Here is a 20,670-nt window from a genome sequence, read left to right as displayed (position 1 = left end):
CAGACAACACTGAAAGGAGAGGAGGAAAATGTACAGAATGATAAAGATGAGGGTTACAGTAGGTCTCTCATCAGGAAGAAAGCAAATCAGAGACAGCGGGGTGACCTCTTCAATGCAGAACCAACAGCCAGTGAAAAATGACAAAACACCCCCAGCAAGCCCATAGGGTAAGGCAGTAATTGAAGGAAAAGTTTCACTGGCTGAAAGTGTGGCCCCCCACAAAAGGACAGAAGGTGGTAGTAACAGTGTACGTGCCTATACACAATATTTTAGTCCAAGGCTAAAGTTAATTTACTTTTAAAAGTGAAAACCAGCTGGGCGGTGGTGGCGCACGCCTTTAATCCCAGCACTTGGGAGGCAGAGGCAGGCGGATCTCTGAATTTCAGGCCAGCCTGGGCTACAGAGTGAGTTCCAGGAAAGGTACCAAAACTACACAGAGAAATCCTGTCTCGGAACAAACAAACAAACAAACAAACAAATAAAAATGGAAACCAGTCTGTGCAGTGGATGTTGACAAAGCCAGGGGGAAGGGAGAAGCTACAGAAGGTGTGAGTGTTGGGTGTGGTTCTTGCTGTCCCTGGACAGTGGATGGTGGTAAGTTAAGGAAGCACACTGTCGGTCCTCACAGAACAGCTGAAACAGGGACCATAAGGAATAAGACACATGCAGTGGAATTATTAACCAAAGAAAGGCCAAAAAAGAAGAAAGAGGGAGCAAAGAATCGGCAGATAGAAAACAAATATGAACGTTTACCTCTAAAGGTATCACTAATAATCTGAGAGTTTCCATAAACTACACACAAAACACAGAGGTTGTTAAGAGTGTATAAGAAAAGTGAGACCCAATGCTATGATGTCTAAAAAAAATACACAGTGTAAATATAAAGAGATTAAATTATGGTTAAAAGGTGGAAAAATGATGCAGTCCAGAGAGAGCATGCCTGGATATGTAAATACCAACAAATTAGATTTCAGAGCAAAGATGTCCATCAGAAATAGAAAACACCTCGCATAATAAATGCAAGGCTCAGTCACTCAGTAATTTATTATAGTCATAAATAATTTAAGCCTGTACCTTCAACAGACTTAAATATAGAAAGAAACGGATAACACTGTAAGTAAGAACTTGGAGATAAATGAGGTTGAAAGCTGTGAAGCCTTATCCTAGTCAGCCTGGGGTTCTTAGGAGACAGAAGGGACGCACAGGTACAGGTCACATGACCACTCCTGTGAAAAGGAAGCCATCTGTAAGGCAAGGGCAGGGGCCAATCTCAGAATCCTTGCCTTCATAATTGTGAGAAAAAGAGGCCAATGGAAATTTCTGTGGAATTTTGTCAGGGTGGGCCAGAAGAGTCAATTAAAACCACAATTATATTCCACTCTACATCTGTTAAGATGGCAAAGGCCTTTTGAAAGTCCTGGCACTAAAACACTGGTGAGGAGGAGAGGAAACCAGAGCCCTGGTCAGAAATGTAAAACAACGCAACCACTTTGGAAAACAGTATCTTAAAACAATCTCTGCATCCATGAGAAGAGGTGTGCTCTCCCAATGTTTGGTTTGGTCTTGTGTAGATATAACATAAAAAGGATCTCAGAATTCGACTTTTTGGATCTCCTCTCTTTATATTACAGTGAGAATAGCTTCTTCTGGGGTGCTGCTACTCTTTGTCCTGGGTGGCAAAATGCATGCATGCAGAGTAGACCTGAGGCTAGCCTATCAGAAGCCCGCTGCACCTGCTGCCCAGCTGACTTGCATGAACATGAAAATTCACATTGTAGCAAGCTCCTACAATATTTACACAGTAAATACCTGACGGATCTACCTACCAGAGCAGTCCTTCCTAAAGTCAAAATGCAGAGCCAGACATACCTGTGAATCTGGGCTTCCCAAGATGATCAGTTTCTTTTGTTGGGCTTGAGCTAAAATCGGTTGTATTACCTGAGCGTGAAAACATAATAAAAATTGGGTGAGGGGTAAAGAAAAATTCACACTACATTGACAAAAGCAGCACAGAGGAAAGAAAACCACCATTCCTCCTACACAGATTGCTTGTGATTTGGTTCCCTTTATTAGTCTTATAGCACACTTTTACCCAAAATAAAAATACCTTTAATTGTGTCCTGCAGCAAAGTGTTCTGGAGTGTAACAACAGTGGGTTAAAAATTCTAACCAATAACCTAATACTCATTCCTAAAATAAAATAGCTATAGTTCGTAGTAATGGGTAATTTAATGATCTAATTTTTTAAATTGGTAATTGGATAGTCTACATTTTATAAAACAAAACAAAACTCGGCATTTCTATGTCAAGGAAAGAAGTATATTCCATAACCAAAGTTTGACAATATTACTTGAAAATTGAAAAGACAATTATTCCTAAAATTAATGAAAATTGAAGACCCTATGCTTTTTTCTTTTCTTTTTCTTTTTTTTTTTTCAGAGCTGAGGACCAAACTCTACCCCATGCTTTTTCGTTTGCCCTTATTTGAAATATTTGAGCATCTTGTAGCACAGCGTCTAGTGAGAACCAACACACTCACTAACCGATTTCTTCTTCGGAAGCAGGAGTGGTTGGGTGCTTTTTCCCTGCCTCTGGTCTCTCCGCAGCTGTTCCAATGGGTTTGAGCGTTGCCCTCAGGGGTGGGGAAGTTACTCGGCTAGAGGAAATGATTCCTGTAATGCAGAACCACAGCAGTAGGGGCATGCCAAGTTTCCCGTTTATTTAGTCGGTAAACGTTTATTAAGCACTTACCATGTGGCTTGGCACTATCAGCCAGGCTTGGAGAGAAAACAAGCCCTGGTTCCTGATAGAGATAGATAGATGACTGAGCCAAGGGTACCGAAACATCACAGAGATTGGGAAAGAACTATGTCAAGTCAAAGACAAAGAGAGGGCGTGGCTGTCTATGGGGGGAAAGCGGGTGTCAGTGGGGAAGTGTGCAAGAGCTTCAGTCTATGAATCAGATCGGGAACCCAGGACAGGCGAGGGAAGAGAAGGCCCGGTCCCAGCTACATGTGGAGGGCCAAGGAAGGGCAGACCACGGAAGAGCGTGAATATCATTGCTGGGGAGGCTATTTTGAGGTAAAAGGACCATGAAAAGATTTCCAATAGGGAGGTGACAGTGAATGATGAGACTTTCCCCCTAACCATTTGGCCCGCTGTGAAGGAAGTTAAGGAGACGGAATGGCCTTGCTTAGAGATGAGCCGGCAGATATGGAAGAAAACCAGACTAGGAGAACAGCGATCCCTGGAGCAGTGTGTGATTCTGCACAGCGCTCCTCTGAGCCGCTGTGTTCAATTCCTTTATGCTAAAGTGACTTATCAGTCTCCAAAATGAATTCAACGTCCAAACAAGGGCCGAGTGTTTAGAGGAGTAAGGGGAGAATAGGGTGGGCTTTATATTCCTCCTAGGAAAAGAAGTCTTTCTTATTGCTACTAGTCAAGGGATACTAGCTGGTCTTAAGGGTTTTGGTTCAGTGTGCAGTCATGGCTGAGTCAGGTAGATGGAGCTCTGCTTTTCCCTACAGATTCAGGCCCTTGGTCCTAGGGGGAGTAGTGGGCCACAATAAAATGGCAAATAAAATGGCAAGCAAAACCAAGAGAAGTTGTGCTTTCCAGAGCTGACCAAGTCAGCAGGAAGGTGGCGGCAACATTTTCACCCCGGCGAGAAAAGCAGGACTACTGAGGCCTCAGTAGATTTAGAGACAGGCAACAACTGGTAGATGTCACATGGGAGCCAGGACCCTCAGAGTCGGCCCAGACATCCAGTGGATTCCCAATTCGCCAGAACTGTGTCATTGCAAAATGCCAGCCGGTAGGCTTTGAAGGGGAGCCGTTTTCTCTCAGTTAGAGGTGGACAGTGGGCCGCGGGGAGCAGTTTGCTGAGCTAATCCCAGAAATGGAATGTGTCTGTGGCTCCTCCTCGGGCTCGGGGGCAGAGAGGCTGTGCCAAAGCGATGCTTTCTGACCGAGAACAGGGTATCAGAAGTCCAAACCCAAGACCCATGAAGTGTGGCTGCCCACACAGTCTCACCCGGGGAACTCCCGCATTGGGGGTGGGGGTGGGGGTCCCCGGGGTTCTCATGGCACACTCTGGCACCACGGTGACTCATCAGTCAATCCTGGAGGCTGGTGCCCCCTCCTCCCCCATGCCTCAGCTGCTTCCCGTTACAGTTAATGAGAAAAACCTGGTCTCCTCATGAGGCACTCACTGAGCCTTGACTCAGCAAGGCACAAAACACAAGTTAGGGGCTGAATCCTCCCCTAGACATCGGGTGGGGGTGGGGGTGGGGAACAACGACCTAGAGCAGTGGCTCTCAACCTTCCCTATGACTCTTTAATACAGTTCCTCATGTGGTGGTGACCCTCCCCCCCACCCAACCATAACATTATTTTGTTGCTACTTCCTAACTGTCATTTTTGCTACTGTTTTAAATCATAATATAAATATCTGATATGCAGGATATTGGATATGTGACTTCTGTGAAGGTTCATTCAACCCCCCCCCCCAAAGGGGTCTCGACCCACTGACCCAGAATCATGAGACATCATAAAAGCCATTCTCATGCCTGCCTTTTATCTTGCAAAAGGGAATGGCACCAGCCCTTCACAGAACTCCTCTACAGTGTCAATCATTGTTCACAGCTGTTTTTAACACTGTTATCCAGTTTCCTCCTACCTAATATTTAGGAAGTTGAGATGTGTCAAGGAAGGAATGTCAAGGAACTCACAATTTGCAAGGTGAAGCTTTGTTTTGAACTGGATCAGTTTCTTCATTTCATTCATGAATTCATTTGGTTAATACTATCAGACTTCCTCCATATCCCAAGCACTCAATGAGGCTCTGGGGTTTCAGAGAGAATAGACTAAGGACTGTTATGACAAACCCACAAGCTATGAGAGGAAGATAAGACTACAAAGGGATAGCACAAAGCCGTTGGTTTTCTGTTGTACCAGAGATGCATACCGAGGATCACATAGAATATAGTGGCAGTATAAGACTTCTTTGTGAAGCTGGAAGAGAGATGAAGTATATGCGTATCCAGGTAGGTGTGGGGGGGAACCATTCTATGATGGCATGAACCCAGACATGGAAGTAAGACACAGCCTGACTGCTCAGATTCCTCCCCAAACACTTTAACACTCGCCTTGGCCTGAGTCGGGGCATTATATTCCACTCTCCCTGAGGGGTTGGCAACGTACGGCAGCATCTCCTACTTCTACTCTGAAGTCATCCACTGCTGAAAAACCAAGGCAGCTTCTCTCTAGGCTCCAAGTATGTAGTTATCTCAGAAGCAAACTGGCCCAGATATGGAGGAATGCTTTCTTTTACTCTGCCCACTCAGAGTCAGTATTTCAATCCTCCAAGCTGTAATTAACAGCATGTGTCTGTCACACATGCCAGTGGCTTGCCCCTTGCCTAAGCCAGCATACCAAGAAGGGTTGGGTTGGCCAGTAGAATGCAATCATGGAGAGAGAGGACAAGTAAGCAATGGACATACCTGCACTTCCTGGCTTTCCGGTGACATTATTTGGTGGTAAAGGTTTTCTCTGGGGAGGTTTAGTTCTAGGTGGCATGGGTGGGCTATGAGTCCCTGGAATTGCAGCTAAGAGAGATATTTTAAAGTCAGAATTTACTACAACAAAAATCAGTTTGAAATAAATAAGCTTTCAGAAACAGCAGAGTAGCTGTTTAATGGTAAGATATTTTTATAGTTTACAGAAAAGTGCCTATGGGTAATATATAGTGGGATTCCTCTAAATTTATGCTGGCCATATATTCATGGATAATGTATCACATTATCATATGTAAATCATCTCCTGTAATTGTAGATAAAATATGTAGGCATGGATGTTTTAGAAGGTCATATATAGAGAATTGAACATCTTTCCCCTAGAGATGTGCCAGAAGCATTGATAAACTTTATCATTTCCAATCACCTTTGGTTGTGAGCCTACAATTCCGTTTACCAGTTCGACTGTGATTTGTTGAGCGTATATAATTTCCCTTTTTGTGGGTGGTTCACGCTACCCCCTAACTCTAATATGTGATTATAATTGAATAACATTGGAACTTTTCAAATAATTATATCAAGGTAGCACTTGTGGCAGGACCGGGCATCCGGTGACTGCAGAGCAGGGTCAGTGTAAAGCAACTGTTGTGGGGTACTGTGCAGGGGGTAGGGGGGACATGGCTAGGAGCCAATTTTCCCACTCATTTTGCTCTCCCACCCCCAACTTCTGATGCATTGCTACCAGCCCAAGAACTTGTACCATTTTAAACCTTGTCTGCCCAATGGGCGAAGGAGAGAAGCATGCTTTTTATAGTTTGCATAATCAAGTCTACTTTGCAGGGTGGTTGGAAAAGCTGAACATGCCTGGAGCAACTCACCTCAGCTCAAACTCTGACCTGTTAGAGTCGAGAAATGTATTTCTTTCTTTGCATTATTTATGTTGATTTAAAAATAACCAAGAAGAATTCTCCACCCAGAAAAAACACCTTTTTGCTTTAAGTATTTTCAAGGCTACTAGAAGGAGAGACAAAGAAGGTGGAGGTAGAGAAAGGTAGGAGATGGGCAGGCTCTCCTCCCCATGTGCTTGCTCAGGTGAGGACAATAATATAAACACTAATACATGAGAACTGCTCTCATGGCACCTTTTTAAAAAGCAAAGAGGCCGGGCGGTGGTGGCAGCGCACGCCTTTAGCCCCAGCACTCTGGAGGCAGAGGCAGGTGCATCTCTGTGAGTTTGAGGCCAGTCTGGTCTACCAAGCAAGTTCCAGGAAAGGCACAAAACTATACAGAGAAACCCTGTTTTGAAAAGCCAAACAAAAATTTAAAATAAATAAATAAATAAAAAGCAAAGAGACTGGATTATGAGCTTCATATGCCTTTTACATGTAATACACTCTTAAAACAGGAACATAAATCATTTCAGGCCAAATATACCATAAGAAATCACGCGAGAGCAAAACTTGAAAAGAAAAAACAAAATCTAAAATCCAGTGGCTTTGTACCATGTGTCCATGGTGACTCCTCAGCGTACTATAGGAAGCAACCATTAAATCAGTATCCCCCAAAGGGTTTTAAAAGAACTTAACTTGCATTTCTTTCTCCAGAGATGGTCTTTGGAATGTTTCTCTAGCAGGTGCCATCTACTACTAATATGGTTCACACACACAGGGGCCACGCAGGTGTTGTTCACCATCCACCACTGCTGTTACTGTGCAAACTTCAGAGCTGAGGTGCCAGAGGGGCCACATCTTACTCCTTACCTGGTTTTTTTATGGCATGTGGGTCCACCGACACATTTCTCCCAGTACTTGGTGGCTTAGGTGCTTGCTTGGTTCCTAGGAGCAGAGACAAGCAATAGGAATAACTGTATATTAAACATTTGCTAAACATTCTCTGTCATGGGCACCTGATGGAGTTGTCAGGGCAATGTACCTTTCTTACATAAACACCAGTGCTTTTGTGCTCATTTTAATTGTCTTCTACCAGAAAAAATTACTAAAAATCTTACATTCGTTGGTTTTGTTTTTCTCTCTAGAGCTGGCACTGGGCTGCAGTGTTTGGTTTTTGTCAGAATTTTCCATGACATTCATCCTGCCCTGGCTGCCTGGGAGGTATTGCTTCACCAGACAGATTTTTACCAAGGGTGAATTGTCACCTTCTGCCAGCCTCCATGGGTACATTTTGTGGTTAAGAAGATAATTTCCCTCCAGCTCACCACTGCTCATAAAAAAAAACCCTCAGAATCCAATGTGGTTGGGTTTATACTTATTGAATTGGCTCAAAAAAAAAAAATACTCCTGTGCTGGCCTTGTCTATTAGATTGTTGAGGCTACAAACTAGATCTTTACCTTTGGGGTTTATAAAATAGTCCTGGATTAACCTAGAACCCCAAGTTGTTGTTTGGAAGCAACCAATTCAATATTGCTTTGTGTGATATTTTTTTCTTTTGTCTCCCTCAAACATGGTGGTTATTTGACCTTTCACCTAGGCACCTGGGATAGGTTTTGGAAAACTGCCCTAGGACGTAGGTAATCAGTATGTCTCACCTTAGCTTTATGATACTGTTCTTTTTTTATAAAAAAAATAGTGTTTTTTTTTCTTTACACAATTTTCTTTTATTGTTTAAAATTAAAATACATCATTTTCCATTTCTTCCTTCCAACTCCACCTATGTATTCTACCCCTGACTTGATCTCTCTCAAATTCATGGCCTCTGGCCTTTTTTTTTCTTTAGTTGTTGTTATACACACACACACACACACACACACACACACACACACACACGCACACACACACTCACACACACACACACTCACACACACGCACACACTCACACCCACACCCACAATACACACACTCCTAAATATATGTGTATGTGCATATATAAAGAGATATATAGATACATTCCTAAATATGCAGATACAACCTGCCCAGTCTAATGTTATGTTTATGTATATGATTTCAGACAGGGCTGACAATTTGGTATTAGGTAACCAATTAGGGGGCAGTTCTTCCCCGGGGAAGACTATTTCTCTCACTTTCAATAATTCTTAGGTGCTTGTAGTTCTTTGTCTAGGGCTGGGGCCCTGTGAGATCTCCTCCTTCCATGTTGGCACATCTGTTGATGTTGTCCTTGTTCAGGTCTTGTTTAGGCAGCCATGCTGATGAGGGTTCAGGGTGCAGCTTTCCTGCTATTTCTAGGAGATGCAGTCTCACAGCAGACATCCTGTTCCTCTGGCTCTTACAGTTTTTCTTTCCCCTCTTCTGTAACTCTATTACAAAATAATCTTTCCTAATGTGTCTGACTCTTTTCTCTCTGTCTCTCTTTTTTTTTTTTTGAGACAGGGTCTCACTATGTAGTTTTGGCTGGCCTAGAACTCACTATATAGACCAGGCTGGTCTCAAACTCATAGACATTCACCTGCCTCTAGCTCCTGGGTACTGGGAATAAAGGCTTGTGCTACCATGCCTGGCTCTGACATTTTAAAGAAACAGTTTTAGAATCTAAATAGGAAATACAACTTCAGAAAAGATCATCCTAAAAAAAGAATCCATTTGCTAATGGCCTGACTGTAGTTTGCATATTAAAGATAAGAAAACATATTTAACAGCCAGTTAGTACATTAACACAACTATAGTAACTAAATGCCAACAACTCTGGTTTTAGAGTTATGTCCCAGAAAAAGTAAAAGGATATTACTTAACTTCATTTAAATGTGCAGGCAGATATACTGATCAAATATAAAAGTTTTGCTTGTTTAAGTTTTATAGTGATACTTTATTTGTACTGAAATGTGATTTTATTTGTATATTAATAAAGTTGCCTTGGGGTCAGAGCAAGCCATAGCAGAAGCTGGGTGGTGGTAGTACACGCCTTTAATCCCAGCATGTGGGAGGCAGAGCTAGGCGACACACGCCTTTAATCTCAATACCAACCATAGAAGACCTGGAGGTCTATACAGACAGGCAGTGACGAGGAAGTCATGTGGCTGGGTTTACGACCAATGAGAAGGCAGAACAGAAAGTCTATATAAAAGACAGGACACAGGAAGTAGCTCTCTTGCGGAGAGGAAAGACAGAGCAGCAGTGAAGGGTAAGGTTTTCAGCTCTCAGCAATTGCTCTGACCTCTTGGCTTTTAACTCTGCAATTGGCTCTGTGTTTCTTATTTAACAAGACGGTTACATCTATAAAGTTTGAATGGGAATGTCTCCCCATTGGCTCATGTGTCTGAACACTTGGCCCCTGTTGGTGGTGCTGTTGGGGGAGGTTATGGAACCTTTAAGTAGTAGAGCTTTGATGGAAGAAGGACATCACTTGGGGAGGGTGAGTTGTGAGAGTGTACAGTATTGCCCTACTTCCTGTGCGTGGTTGAGATGTAAACTCCCAGCTTCCTGCTCCTGTCTCCATGGCTCCCCCACCTCGCTGGACATCCAGCCCTCCAGAACTGTAAGTGCAAATAAACAGTTTCGCAATTTGCTTTTGGTCATGGTGTTTTAGCACAGGAACTAAAAGTAATTAATACAGAAGCTGGTACCATACAGTGGAGTTGTTGCTGTAAAGAACCTGACTCTGTTGATTTTTGGAGGAAAGTGGAAGACTTTGAAAATTTCTTCTAAAAAAGCTGTTCCTGTGTCCTGGTGTTCTACCCTGGGGCCAGAGAAATGGATCATGTGACTGACTATTCTATAAATGACATTCAGGCACAGACAAATGCTTCCACTGTGCCACTAAGATGACTTGGTTTGGTAACTGACTTTGATTTACCATAATTTCTCAAAGGAGACAGACAGACAGACAGACACACACACACACACACACACACCCTAGAATGCCAATAGGCTGGGTGTTCTTTTAGTAGATTTTTTTTCTTTTTTTTTTAATTTTTTTCAAGACAGGTTTTCTCTGTGTAGCTTTGGAGCCTGTCTTGGAACTCGCTCTGTAGACCAAGCTACCCTCAAACTCACAGAGATCTGCCTGCCTCTGCCTCTGCCTCTGCCTCCTGAATGCTGGGATTAAAGGCATGTGCCACCACTGCCCAGCTTTTGGGTAGATCTTATTAGCCCTTCTCCAAATATTTTTGTCTTTCAAATACAAAGTATTTATTTCTAATACTATCTAAGCATTCTTCATATTTATTACTTGGTTTGAGCTTTACAAAGCTTCTGCGTGGGATATAGCATCTAGGACGCACAAGTGAGGAAATCCAAGGCCAGATTAAACAAGCTGCTCAAGGTCTCACCCCTAGGAAATGCTGGGACTCAGAATCACATGCTCTCAACCCCAAAGCCTTTCTCAAGCACAAAGTTCTCCTATTGGCTCCTGCTTGTACTCCTCACAATGACACTAAGTGACTCCAGTCCTAATATGTCGTCTCCTGAGATGGCTGAAGTGCCTCCTACCTGGGAGTTATTGACCTTGGCAGGCAAGCATCTATCCTGTAACCATGCCACTATTGTGGCATATTTCAGTAGTAGGGCAACTGCAGATCCACTAATCCCAGATGAGTATAAGTGCCTGAAGGCAGAAGTGAATTGGAGATCAAGGAAAGTGGGGAGAGAGGGACATGGGTCAGCAAGGGGGGAGGTGAGAAGAAGGGAGAGGAAAGGGAGGAAGAACACATCAGAGCTGACTAGAAATTTTCCCAGTTGCTTTCTATACAGATGGAGACAGAGGCAGCATGCCATTATGATTTCTAGATATAAATCAGCAAATCAATATCACGCCAGCCCTTGAAAAAAGGTAAGACTATAATTCTCTCTGGAAGCATTGGAAAGGACCCGGCAAACAGTACTTTGGGGCTCAGTGGGGAGAGTTGGGGACAGACAATGAAGCCTCAGGCTTGGTAAACCAGTGAACTTGCACTGCCCTAAATCAGAAGGGGGCAATTTAAGGTTAAAGGCAGCACAGAATCAGAACGAGGAGAAAACTTAAAAGGGAGCCATTATGAGAGACATTGTAGAGAATGGATCATATAGAACTAGCAACCAATTAGGCAATTGACTGAGAGAAGTCTTTTCTCTCAGACAGGATTGACACAAATGCTCTCAAAGGGCAGTTGGCTCAGAAGGCACCAAGACTGGATCCTCAGTATGGCCCACCACTGCCATCTGGGAGTTTTCCAGAAGGCTACGGATTTACATAATTCATCACACTTAGTGATTTCTTGTCCAAGATGAAATAATGATTTTGGATATTTCTAACCATAGCAACAAAACCTTTGCAAACAAACACGCTGATTTCCGACCGTATCAGTGGAAATCAATTCTCAATGAATCAGTAACTAAAAGAGGTGATATTTATGTAGGATTGGTCTCTGTGCTTTTGCCTCCAAATCTTAGCACCTAGCTAAAATTTCAGGAGCAATGAGCCAAATGCCTGGAAGATTCAGCCACAGCCTAGAAAAACACATACCTCACCCTGAGGAGTCTGGTTTCTCCTTGTGAGGCACTCTCCATGTGGGGGCAGTAAGGTGTGGTTTCCCCATTAGGATAGAGAGAAGAGTCTGAGACTCAGGCTGTGTAACAAAGGCTGCCAGATCGCATGCTCCAAGATAGCTTCAGAACACTTGGCCTGGCAGTAAGGAACCTTCAAACAGTGACAGTTGAATGACTAACCAGCCCAGTCGTCATCATCTTCAGAGAGAAGTCCAACTCCCTGGGCTAGGGTTGACAAGTTTCTTCTCTAAAGAGTCAGGAAATAAACGGTGCCATTTCTCACAACTCACTCAACTTGGAAATTTCTAATGTGTGGAACACCCTAACTAAACTGTGATGTCTATGTGTGGAAACCACAAAAAAGCAGAATAGTGAGAAAATGACCCATCCAAATGATGAGCCTTGGGCTAGCAAGAGGGCTCAGTGGGCAAAGGTGCATGATGCCTAAGTCATTCATGGCCTCAGCTCCATATCTAGGAACCACACTATAGAAAGAGAGGACCGATGTCTGCAGATTCTCCTGATTCTCTAATTTATAAATATGAACAGGGGCATGCACTTCTGCATACTCCCCTCCCCAACCCACATACATATAGATAAATAAATGTAATAAAAGAAAATCTCAGCCTCTGTAGGCTACTTTCTAACCTTAAAATAAAGGAAAATCAGCCTATACAATGCAAAACAAGCATCTCCAATGGTGTTTAAAAAAAAGTAAGAAATATTCAAGGCAGCGTCCCGCTAAGGCTGACCCTGAAGGTGATGAAGGCTGGGTGCTGTCCGCTGACCTTACCACCTGAGAGATAAATGAAAAGATGACAGAGGCTCCAATAGACCGACCACACAGAACAAGCACATACATCTTGATTGGACACAGAGAGAAACAAGGAATGGGGGGAAAGGCAACCCATTTGTTCTGCTGGTGTCCAGGAGTTACATTACAGAAGCACTTGTCTGCCCTAAACTGTTTTTAGACAAGATATTAGAAAAATGAATAATGCATGCAAGATGAGAATGACAGATAATTGGTTCAAAAGTGGGTTTTGAAAAAAATTCAGACTGTTGCTAAGTTAAAGTATAATAATACTATTTTCCCTCTTTTGATGATTCCCATTGTCCTAGAAAGAATCATGTTTGATTATACTGGAGGCCAGCAGCTCTCTAATAGGACCATAGCAACATATATTATTTATGCAACCTCCAAGGAATCATTTGAGTATTAAATTCCTTGTGTACTTCAGAACACTTGGCCTGGCAAGTAAGGAACCTTCAAACAGTGACAGTTAAATGATTAACCATTCAACTGTCATTTTCTCAGATGGGTCATTTTCTCAGAATTTGTGTACTTAAATTCCTTCCAAGAGGATCTGAGAAAAGATAGCTCTTATTAGGGTCAGTCTATGCCACTCTGAGAAATTATGCACTAAAACTCCAGGCAGGAATAATGAATGAAATTACTCAGCACAAATAGGTACCGCAATGTCTCAGAAATCCACAGACTGGCCTCTTTCATTTGGTCTGAAAATAATGAAATTTCCAGAATTTCAGATACCATGATACTCAAAGTGGTTTTAAAAAAAGGGAAAACAATGATTTCTCCTCTTTTCATTCTGTAACTAGTATTTAATAGGAATTGTTTTTGAGAAATAAGACTATATATGGTAGCTAATTTAGTAGACCAGGTTTAGAAAAGTTGGAAAATTCTTTTCCAACATCTTATGGATATTTGAAGTTGACTTTGAAATGAGTTAAAACTTTAAATTTTAATTTTACAAATACTTTCCAAAACTTATACAAAAGAAATTGGTGTGTGCATTCAACAAAATTATATGAGATGGACAGTGTCTTAGTTAGGGTTTCTATTTCTGTAAAGAGACACTGTGACCATGGCTACTCTTATAAAGGAAAACATTTAATTGTGGTGGCTAGCTTACAGTTCAGAGGTTTAGACATTATCATCATGGTAGGCAAGGAAGCATGCAGGCAGAAATGGTTCTGGAGAAGGAGCTGAGAGTTACAGCTTATTCTCATAGGCAACAGGAAGTGCTCAGTCTCACTGGGCATGGCTTGAGCATATATGAGACTTCAAAGCCCACCTCCACAGTGACACACTTCCTCCAACAAGACCACACCTATTCCAACAAGGCCACACCTACTCCAACAAGACCACCCCTACTCCAACAAGGCCACACCTCCTCATGGTGCCACTCCCTTTGGGGCCATTTTTTTTTTTCAAACCACCACAAAGAGCATTTAATTTTGATGCAACCAAGAGAGAGAACATCTGTGATTATTACCTGTTCCCACTCCATTTCCTCTGGGTTTGGTTTTACCAGGTCTCGTGGTTGTTTTGTTCAGAACTACAACAAAGTAGGGATTAAGTAGTTTAGACATTTCTGTATTAAAAGTCTGCAGTCAAGGAGAACAAAACTTCTCAGAGAACTGAAATCATTTAACTAGGCAATAAAGTAAGGACAACTCCCTCTCTCTCTCTCTCTCTCTCTCTCTCTCTCTCTCTCTCACACACACACACACACACACACACACACACACACACAAATATGGTCCAGAATATAGAAACTACATTCTCTTATGAGAGTCATACACTTTAATGGGTGAGAATGAAAATCTGCATCTGTACTGAGGTGGTCACTGAACTCCAATATTTGTTCTTGACAAAAGTAAGCAGTAAGGGAATTTCTAATTCTGAGTGGAAGTTATTTTACCCTGCTTCCTGTGTATACCATTCGATACATTCCGAAACAGAACTGAAGGAATATCAGGATTACATTATGTTGAGTGAAGAATTGAAACCTGAAATGTATTTAATGTCAAGACCACCATGCATAAGTCATAAATTGATGGTCTCTTTGTAGAAGTCTCTAGATACTGTTTAATGACAATAGTCCTTGTACACATCCACCTTTGAGCACTGAGCCACGATACTGTGATGTAAACCTCTTTCCTGTTCTCTAGAAAACCAAACTCTGACTGTGCTTACATGCCTAAGCTCTGGAGTCAGATTGCCTGTCTTTTCATTACCTCAGCACCTCAGTTTCCTCAAAGATACCTCATAGGACACATGGTAAGCACCCGGCCACTGTCAAACATTACTATTTATTTTACAGAAATGTTTAATCAGTCACATATTAAAAACTCACTGATGTTTGTAACACAAAGACACATGAAAATACCTTCTCTTGTATAGATTTTTTCTAGTTGCCTTTAGGGGTTAGAGATTATGGCCAAAATGTTGGCTCTCTTCTCTGTAGCTTCCCTAGCCTGTGCAGGTTATTGGAGAAAGCAAAGCTCTCTTACCAGGTCTGGCATGTGGTCTGTCAGGTATTCTGGGCCTCACGGGAGTCGTGTACAATCTGTGTGGTGCTGAAATAGAACACATACTTTATACTCAATAACTAGTGTCCAAAGACCAGCCACTTGACCTTTGCTATGGACCAATAACCAGTACATTTCACATAGAGGTAGAAAGAACATTCTGAAATCGCCATTTATTCATTACCTACTTCATGCAAAAGGGACAAAAATCAAGTGAAAACACTGGTGGCTGAAAAGCAAAGGTACACATAGGATGAGGTAGGTCATTTGTAATATTAAGAAACAATTAGTTCATGATTGCCAAAAGTATAAATTTTATCAGATGGTTACTTAACATGATAAATATATAACCTAGCCATTCATCTACCCAGCCATCTACCTACTTAGTCAGCCATCTATCCATCCTTCCATCTAACCAGCCAGCAGCTATCCATCTATCCAGCCAGCCATCTACCCAGTCACCCATCCTTCTCAATAAGAAACTACTGTATGTTAGAACATTATTTTTCCAAAGAAAGCAACCTTAAGGGTTAACTAAAGAAAAAGGAAAAATTAGATCACTAAGAAAAATAATAGTAACATGTGGTCTCTATCAAATTGTCTTTGCTTATGAACTCTGAAATTAATAAATCTTCACTGTCTATGATTGATAGACAGAGGAGTGAAAGAAAATAGTGCCGGATGCCCAACGTGTCAAAGGAAAGTAAGCAAGGAACGCTAAAACCAGCATGCCACCTCTTGTCATAGGGGGCCTGCCCACGGAGGCGTAGTAATGAAGCTTTGCTGAGCCGATACGTGAACGAGCATTGCGGACAAATTTAGGAAACAATACAGAACTCTTTTTGCTTCCTAAGGTATTGAAGTATGTGCTCCTCCTGGAGCCTACCAACTACTGCTCTTTGTTCATTGCATAGTGCACATGGATTCCTGCCACCAAGTCTCTTGGTAATGCTTTACCTACAGCCAGATTTTCTTTTCTTGTAAACTATACAAATGTTCCATCATTTAATAGTTTTGCTCACATCTTGAGTGGATATTTATTAACCATAAATCAGCAATGTCTTGCTTGGCAGATTTAAAAAAAATAACACCTGTGAAATAGCTTACAGTGTGGCTCTCACTTAGACGCTTCCAATGTGAAGGCTTTGATGAGCAGGATTTTGCCATACAGCAGGCCAACAACAGAGGCAGACTGACATCCTCCAGGGGCCTGGCTGGGGCCATCCCAAGGGTACTAGCCATAGTGAACAGAAGAGCTGCTGTTATAAAGCATCAATGTCCACAGAGCCAAAAAAGTCTCATGATGATTTGCAAGTGGTTCCCTTTGATTCTCTTGGAGAAAGGTGTAAGTGCCAGCCATTTTAGCCCATTTCTGCTTCTCCTGTAGATCCCTCCGAACATTGGTTGCTTTTGCTGAAGAGAAGTGATGGGATCATGATTCTCATTTTCCTCACTGTAGAAAACACAGGGATTCTCCGACTTTGCATGGGAAGGAGATGAGAGAAGGGCTCAGAAATACCCAGCAGAAGTGTCTTCTTTAACACTGGGGCATAGCAGCTTTTGTTTGAGTTTTCCTAGGAAGAACCTCAAGAACTGGAATAAAATTTCCCTTTAGGCTATGAGGCACTCAGACAGACAGCTCCCATCCAGCGGCATGTGGCCTTGAGAAACCTGCTCTAACCTTACACCCCAAAGAGAAAGACAAAGAGCTTTGTGATGTTGTAACCGTGTAAACACAACTGCCACATGTTTTGTTTTGTTTTGGGTGGTCAGTAATACAAAACAGTAAAGATACTTCATATCTATTTTAAAAAGACCTTCTAAAATATTAAAAAGAAAGAATATACAAATTACATCCGAAATAAATAGACAGAGATAATCGAAGCACTTGTGTCCTGCTCAGGTCCAGATGGAGAAGCAATCAGGAGTTGAAAGTCAAACAGTATTGACACCCTGAAGTGCCTTTGGGTAAGTACATTGCTACTATGTCCTAAAAAATTGGGCACTTAGAGATAATTCAGTGGCAAAAATGCTTGCTGCCAAGCCTGACAAGCTCAGATTGATCTCCAGAATCCATGTGGTGGAAGGAGACGACCAACTCCATTAATTAAGGCGTCCCTCTGACTGCCATACGCGTGCCACGGCCCGGCCACACATGCCCTCTCATCATGCCCGTGTTCGTACAAAATAAATACTTGTAGAAGCAAAAGTGGATGGTAGAGAGAAATGAGTCAAGTGGCAGTGCTTTGCATGCGAATTGTCTCAGGAGGTGTAGGGACAAGGCTGCCACCGAGAAAAGAGGTGGGAGAATCTAGTAGTGGGGTTCTATCGTGGTCCTAGGGGCACCACTGCTGAGGGGCTGAGATCCCACAGTCTCATGTATCAATGGTACATACACAGAGCGTAACATCAGGAGGAATTGTTTCATCTCTGCCTCTAGCCCCTCAGTTGGTGTGTGCTGTATGAGGACTGGCATTAAACAAACCCAGTGTCCCAGATGGACCTGAAGTACCTCACAGTTCAGGACAGCTTAAGAGGAGGGCCCTGTAACACCCAGCTTGTCTTCATCTAAGCTGTCCCCCTCTGCTTCTAATCAGGGTTGTTGGAAGGCACCAGTTTGTGGGTGCTCCTCCTCTTCTGAAGATGGTTCCTTCCTAGCTATTATTTGATATCTCATGCACCTGCATCCCTGCTGACCCTAAACAAAAGATTTGGGACAAAACCAGGAAAATGTAAATCCTAGGATAGCAGAGCAGAGCAGAGCCTCAAACTAAGAATTCTCTGGACACAAGAAGAAAAAAAAAATACTACATTATACAATTGTACTAAGACAATTCAGATCATGATATAAGATCCTTCATGAAACTCAGTATAACCATAAAATTCCTATCTAGTAAACTGCTTTAGAAGGAATTTAAAAAACTTTAACCCAATGTTGGCAGTCCCATAAAAAGGTAAAGAAATCTCAAACCTATCAGATCCATCATTTTTACCCTTAATCTGGAACCCAAGAAGCCTCCAAAAGTTGAAAAAAAAATTTTTTTTTGGAAAAGCAAAAGCAGAGCTAAAAGAGCATCTTTATCAGTCCTCCTTATTGTAAGTATTTATCTATCTTGTTGAAGAGCTGCGCTGTTGGAGCACTAGGGTGATGCTGTCATTCAAGACACAAAGTGATTTGCAAAAGGAGAGAAAAGAAGATACAAAAGCCAGGCAGGTTGCGGCCGCACACAGCTGGCGGAGTATATGAATGAATGAAGCTGGTGGAGTGTATGAATGAATGAAGCTGGCAGAGTGTATGAATGAATGAAGCTGGCGGAGGGGCATGAGGAAGCTGCTCTGGCACTTCTTATTTCTCTGCATCTCTCTACACAAATAAGAAGCTAATCAAGACAACTTTTATAATTGAATTGGAAATTTTAAAATAACAAAGTTCCAAATAAACAAGGTCTAGAGTTAGAGGCTCTAAGTGTGGTACCACACTCACCCTACTCATGTTTGCTCAGACTCTCACTCTGATGACAAAAGACCTGCCTTAAAATTACATTTATTTTGATGCTATCATTTTTCTTGCTGTTATTTATTACCCTTACACCCTTCCTTCCCTCCTTCATTCCCTCCCTTCCTTCTCTCCCTCCCTCCCATCTTCCCTTCCTCCCTTCCTCCTCCTTCCTTCCTTCCTTCCTTCCTTCCTTCCTTCCTTCCTTCCTTCCTTCTTTCTTTCATATTTTGCCTTTTAAAATTTTTCCAAGGCTGGCCTTGAACTCCCCATCCTCTGTCCTTAGTCCCAAAGGCTTGGATTACGAGCATGTGTCACCACACTAGGCTCTTGCTGATTTCAGACTTCATCCATCAATGTTCTCCCTCAAGTTAGGACTGATAATGGACAGAACAAAGTTATCTGTCTTCCAGTTCCTTTAAAGTCTGCTTCTGTTTTGTTTTATTTGATTTGGCTTTCTATCATTTAATACAAATGAGCAAAAAGGTTCATCCAAACAGCAACACCAATAATTACACTACAGTGTCAGAAAACCAGCAAATGCTTATAGCCCAAGTAGGTGAGAAACTGTAGCAGAAGAGACTGAAAATTAAGCGCGCAGGTGAGTTCCTTTTTCCAGAGACAGGGCATTATAGGGGACACGTTCCTAAATGTCTAACCCCTCTCAATCCTTAAATGACTTTTCTCATTAATAGCTTTGCTCAGCTCCTAAGATCAATGGATTTTATTCCAGTTTGGGAGATGAGAGAAGAGAAAAAGACAGGAGAGGGGAGAGGAAGGGACAAGTGGGAAGGTGGAGATAGATGGTGGTCTTCCTTATTTACCAGAGATGAAAGTCAGGCTTGTGAAGGTTCAGCAAGGGGAAAAACCTAGGGGCTTTTAAGATTAGTTATCTGCATCCTGCAGCCAACAAGACATTCAAAGCCCAGACCGAAGAAGTCATGTGTACAAGTGGTACTCAGTTTGCCTGAGATCCTTCCTCTTTAACGTCAAGACAGCCAAGTAGTTCACTGTGGTGAGCAAATGCCATCTGAAAGCAAAATTCAAGGAAAATAAGGAAAAGTTTCTCTCCAAGGGTGGAGAAAGAGCATTACCCTGAGTTGTCTTTGCCCATTTGGTTGTTCGTGGAATCTTAGTTGTGAAGAGCTCCTGAGTAGACCGGTCTGTTTCTTCTAGGGAAAAACATAGTAGGATGTCTCGTTTTTAAGAAGCATCACCATGAATACAACAAAGAGCAAAGTAAAATAAAATAAAATAACAACTCAAGCTATTCTCTACCCTTTTTGTAGTCACTTAAAGCTAATACATATGTTAATGACTTGCTATCTTGGTTGTCCTATTACTTAAGTGATTATCATTGGACTGACAAGGCAGCTTTGGGGCAGGGTTAATTTGCTTTGATTTTGGGTTCTACTACACTAGGGATTGAACCCAGGGCATCATGTCCTACCATGGAGCTAAAAGCCCAAGATAGCTGTTCGATGAGGTTGCTATCCTTGGGTGTAGCCAAAGTTTGAAAATATCTTAAATGCCTATGTATTTGTCTTTTTACCTCTTCCCTGCTCCACAAACTCCACAGGTTATATGTAGAAAAAAATTAGGCAAAAAAAAAAAAAAATTAGATCACATGAAAAGATGCTGATTTCAATCATAGAAGAAATATTGTTTTACTTTCTATGTGTCAAAATGAAAATTATGTTTACTGACATTCAGACATATTTGTCTTGGCAAAATAAGTGTTGCCCTCATATTATCCTGAACATATTATATCATAATGGCAAAGAATATTGTTTACTCTGCCACTTTAAAGATCAAGGAAATAGCTGATGGCAGAAATATTGCCCTCTTTTTCCTCTGTCCCAGTTTATTCTCTTGATTCAATTTTTGGGA

The 20,670-nt window shown here is 42.0% G+C and overlaps 1 protein-coding gene across 1 annotated transcript in view; it reads right to left on the bottom strand.

Annotated features, from left to right (window-relative positions):
- LOC118593909 (ABI family member 3 binding protein) overlaps positions 1-20,670 on the bottom strand; it is a 207,927-nt gene that overhangs the window by 17,964 nt on the left and 169,293 nt on the right. Inside the window, exons 46-52 of the mRNA XM_036203506.1 lie at positions 19,875-19,952; positions 15,267-15,332; positions 14,246-14,308; positions 7,274-7,348; positions 5,502-5,606; positions 2,544-2,672; positions 1,870-1,938 (exon numbers count right to left, since the gene is read on the bottom strand). Of these exons, the coding sequence (XP_036059399.1) occupies positions 1,870-1,938; positions 2,544-2,672; positions 5,502-5,606; positions 7,274-7,348; positions 14,246-14,308; positions 15,267-15,332; positions 19,875-19,952 (585 nt within the window). The remainder of the gene's footprint in view (positions 1-1,869; positions 1,939-2,543; positions 2,673-5,501; positions 5,607-7,273; positions 7,349-14,245; positions 14,309-15,266; positions 15,333-19,874; positions 19,953-20,670) is intronic.

The sequence above is a fragment of the Onychomys torridus genome, chromosome 12 (genome assembly GCF_903995425.1).
Source record: "Onychomys torridus chromosome 12, mOncTor1.1, whole genome shotgun sequence".
In the NCBI taxonomy this organism is placed as follows: domain Eukaryota; kingdom Metazoa; phylum Chordata; class Mammalia; order Rodentia; family Cricetidae; genus Onychomys; species Onychomys torridus.
The sequence above is the reverse complement of the archived record's forward strand: the minus strand, read 5'-3'. Positions and strand labels throughout refer to the sequence as shown.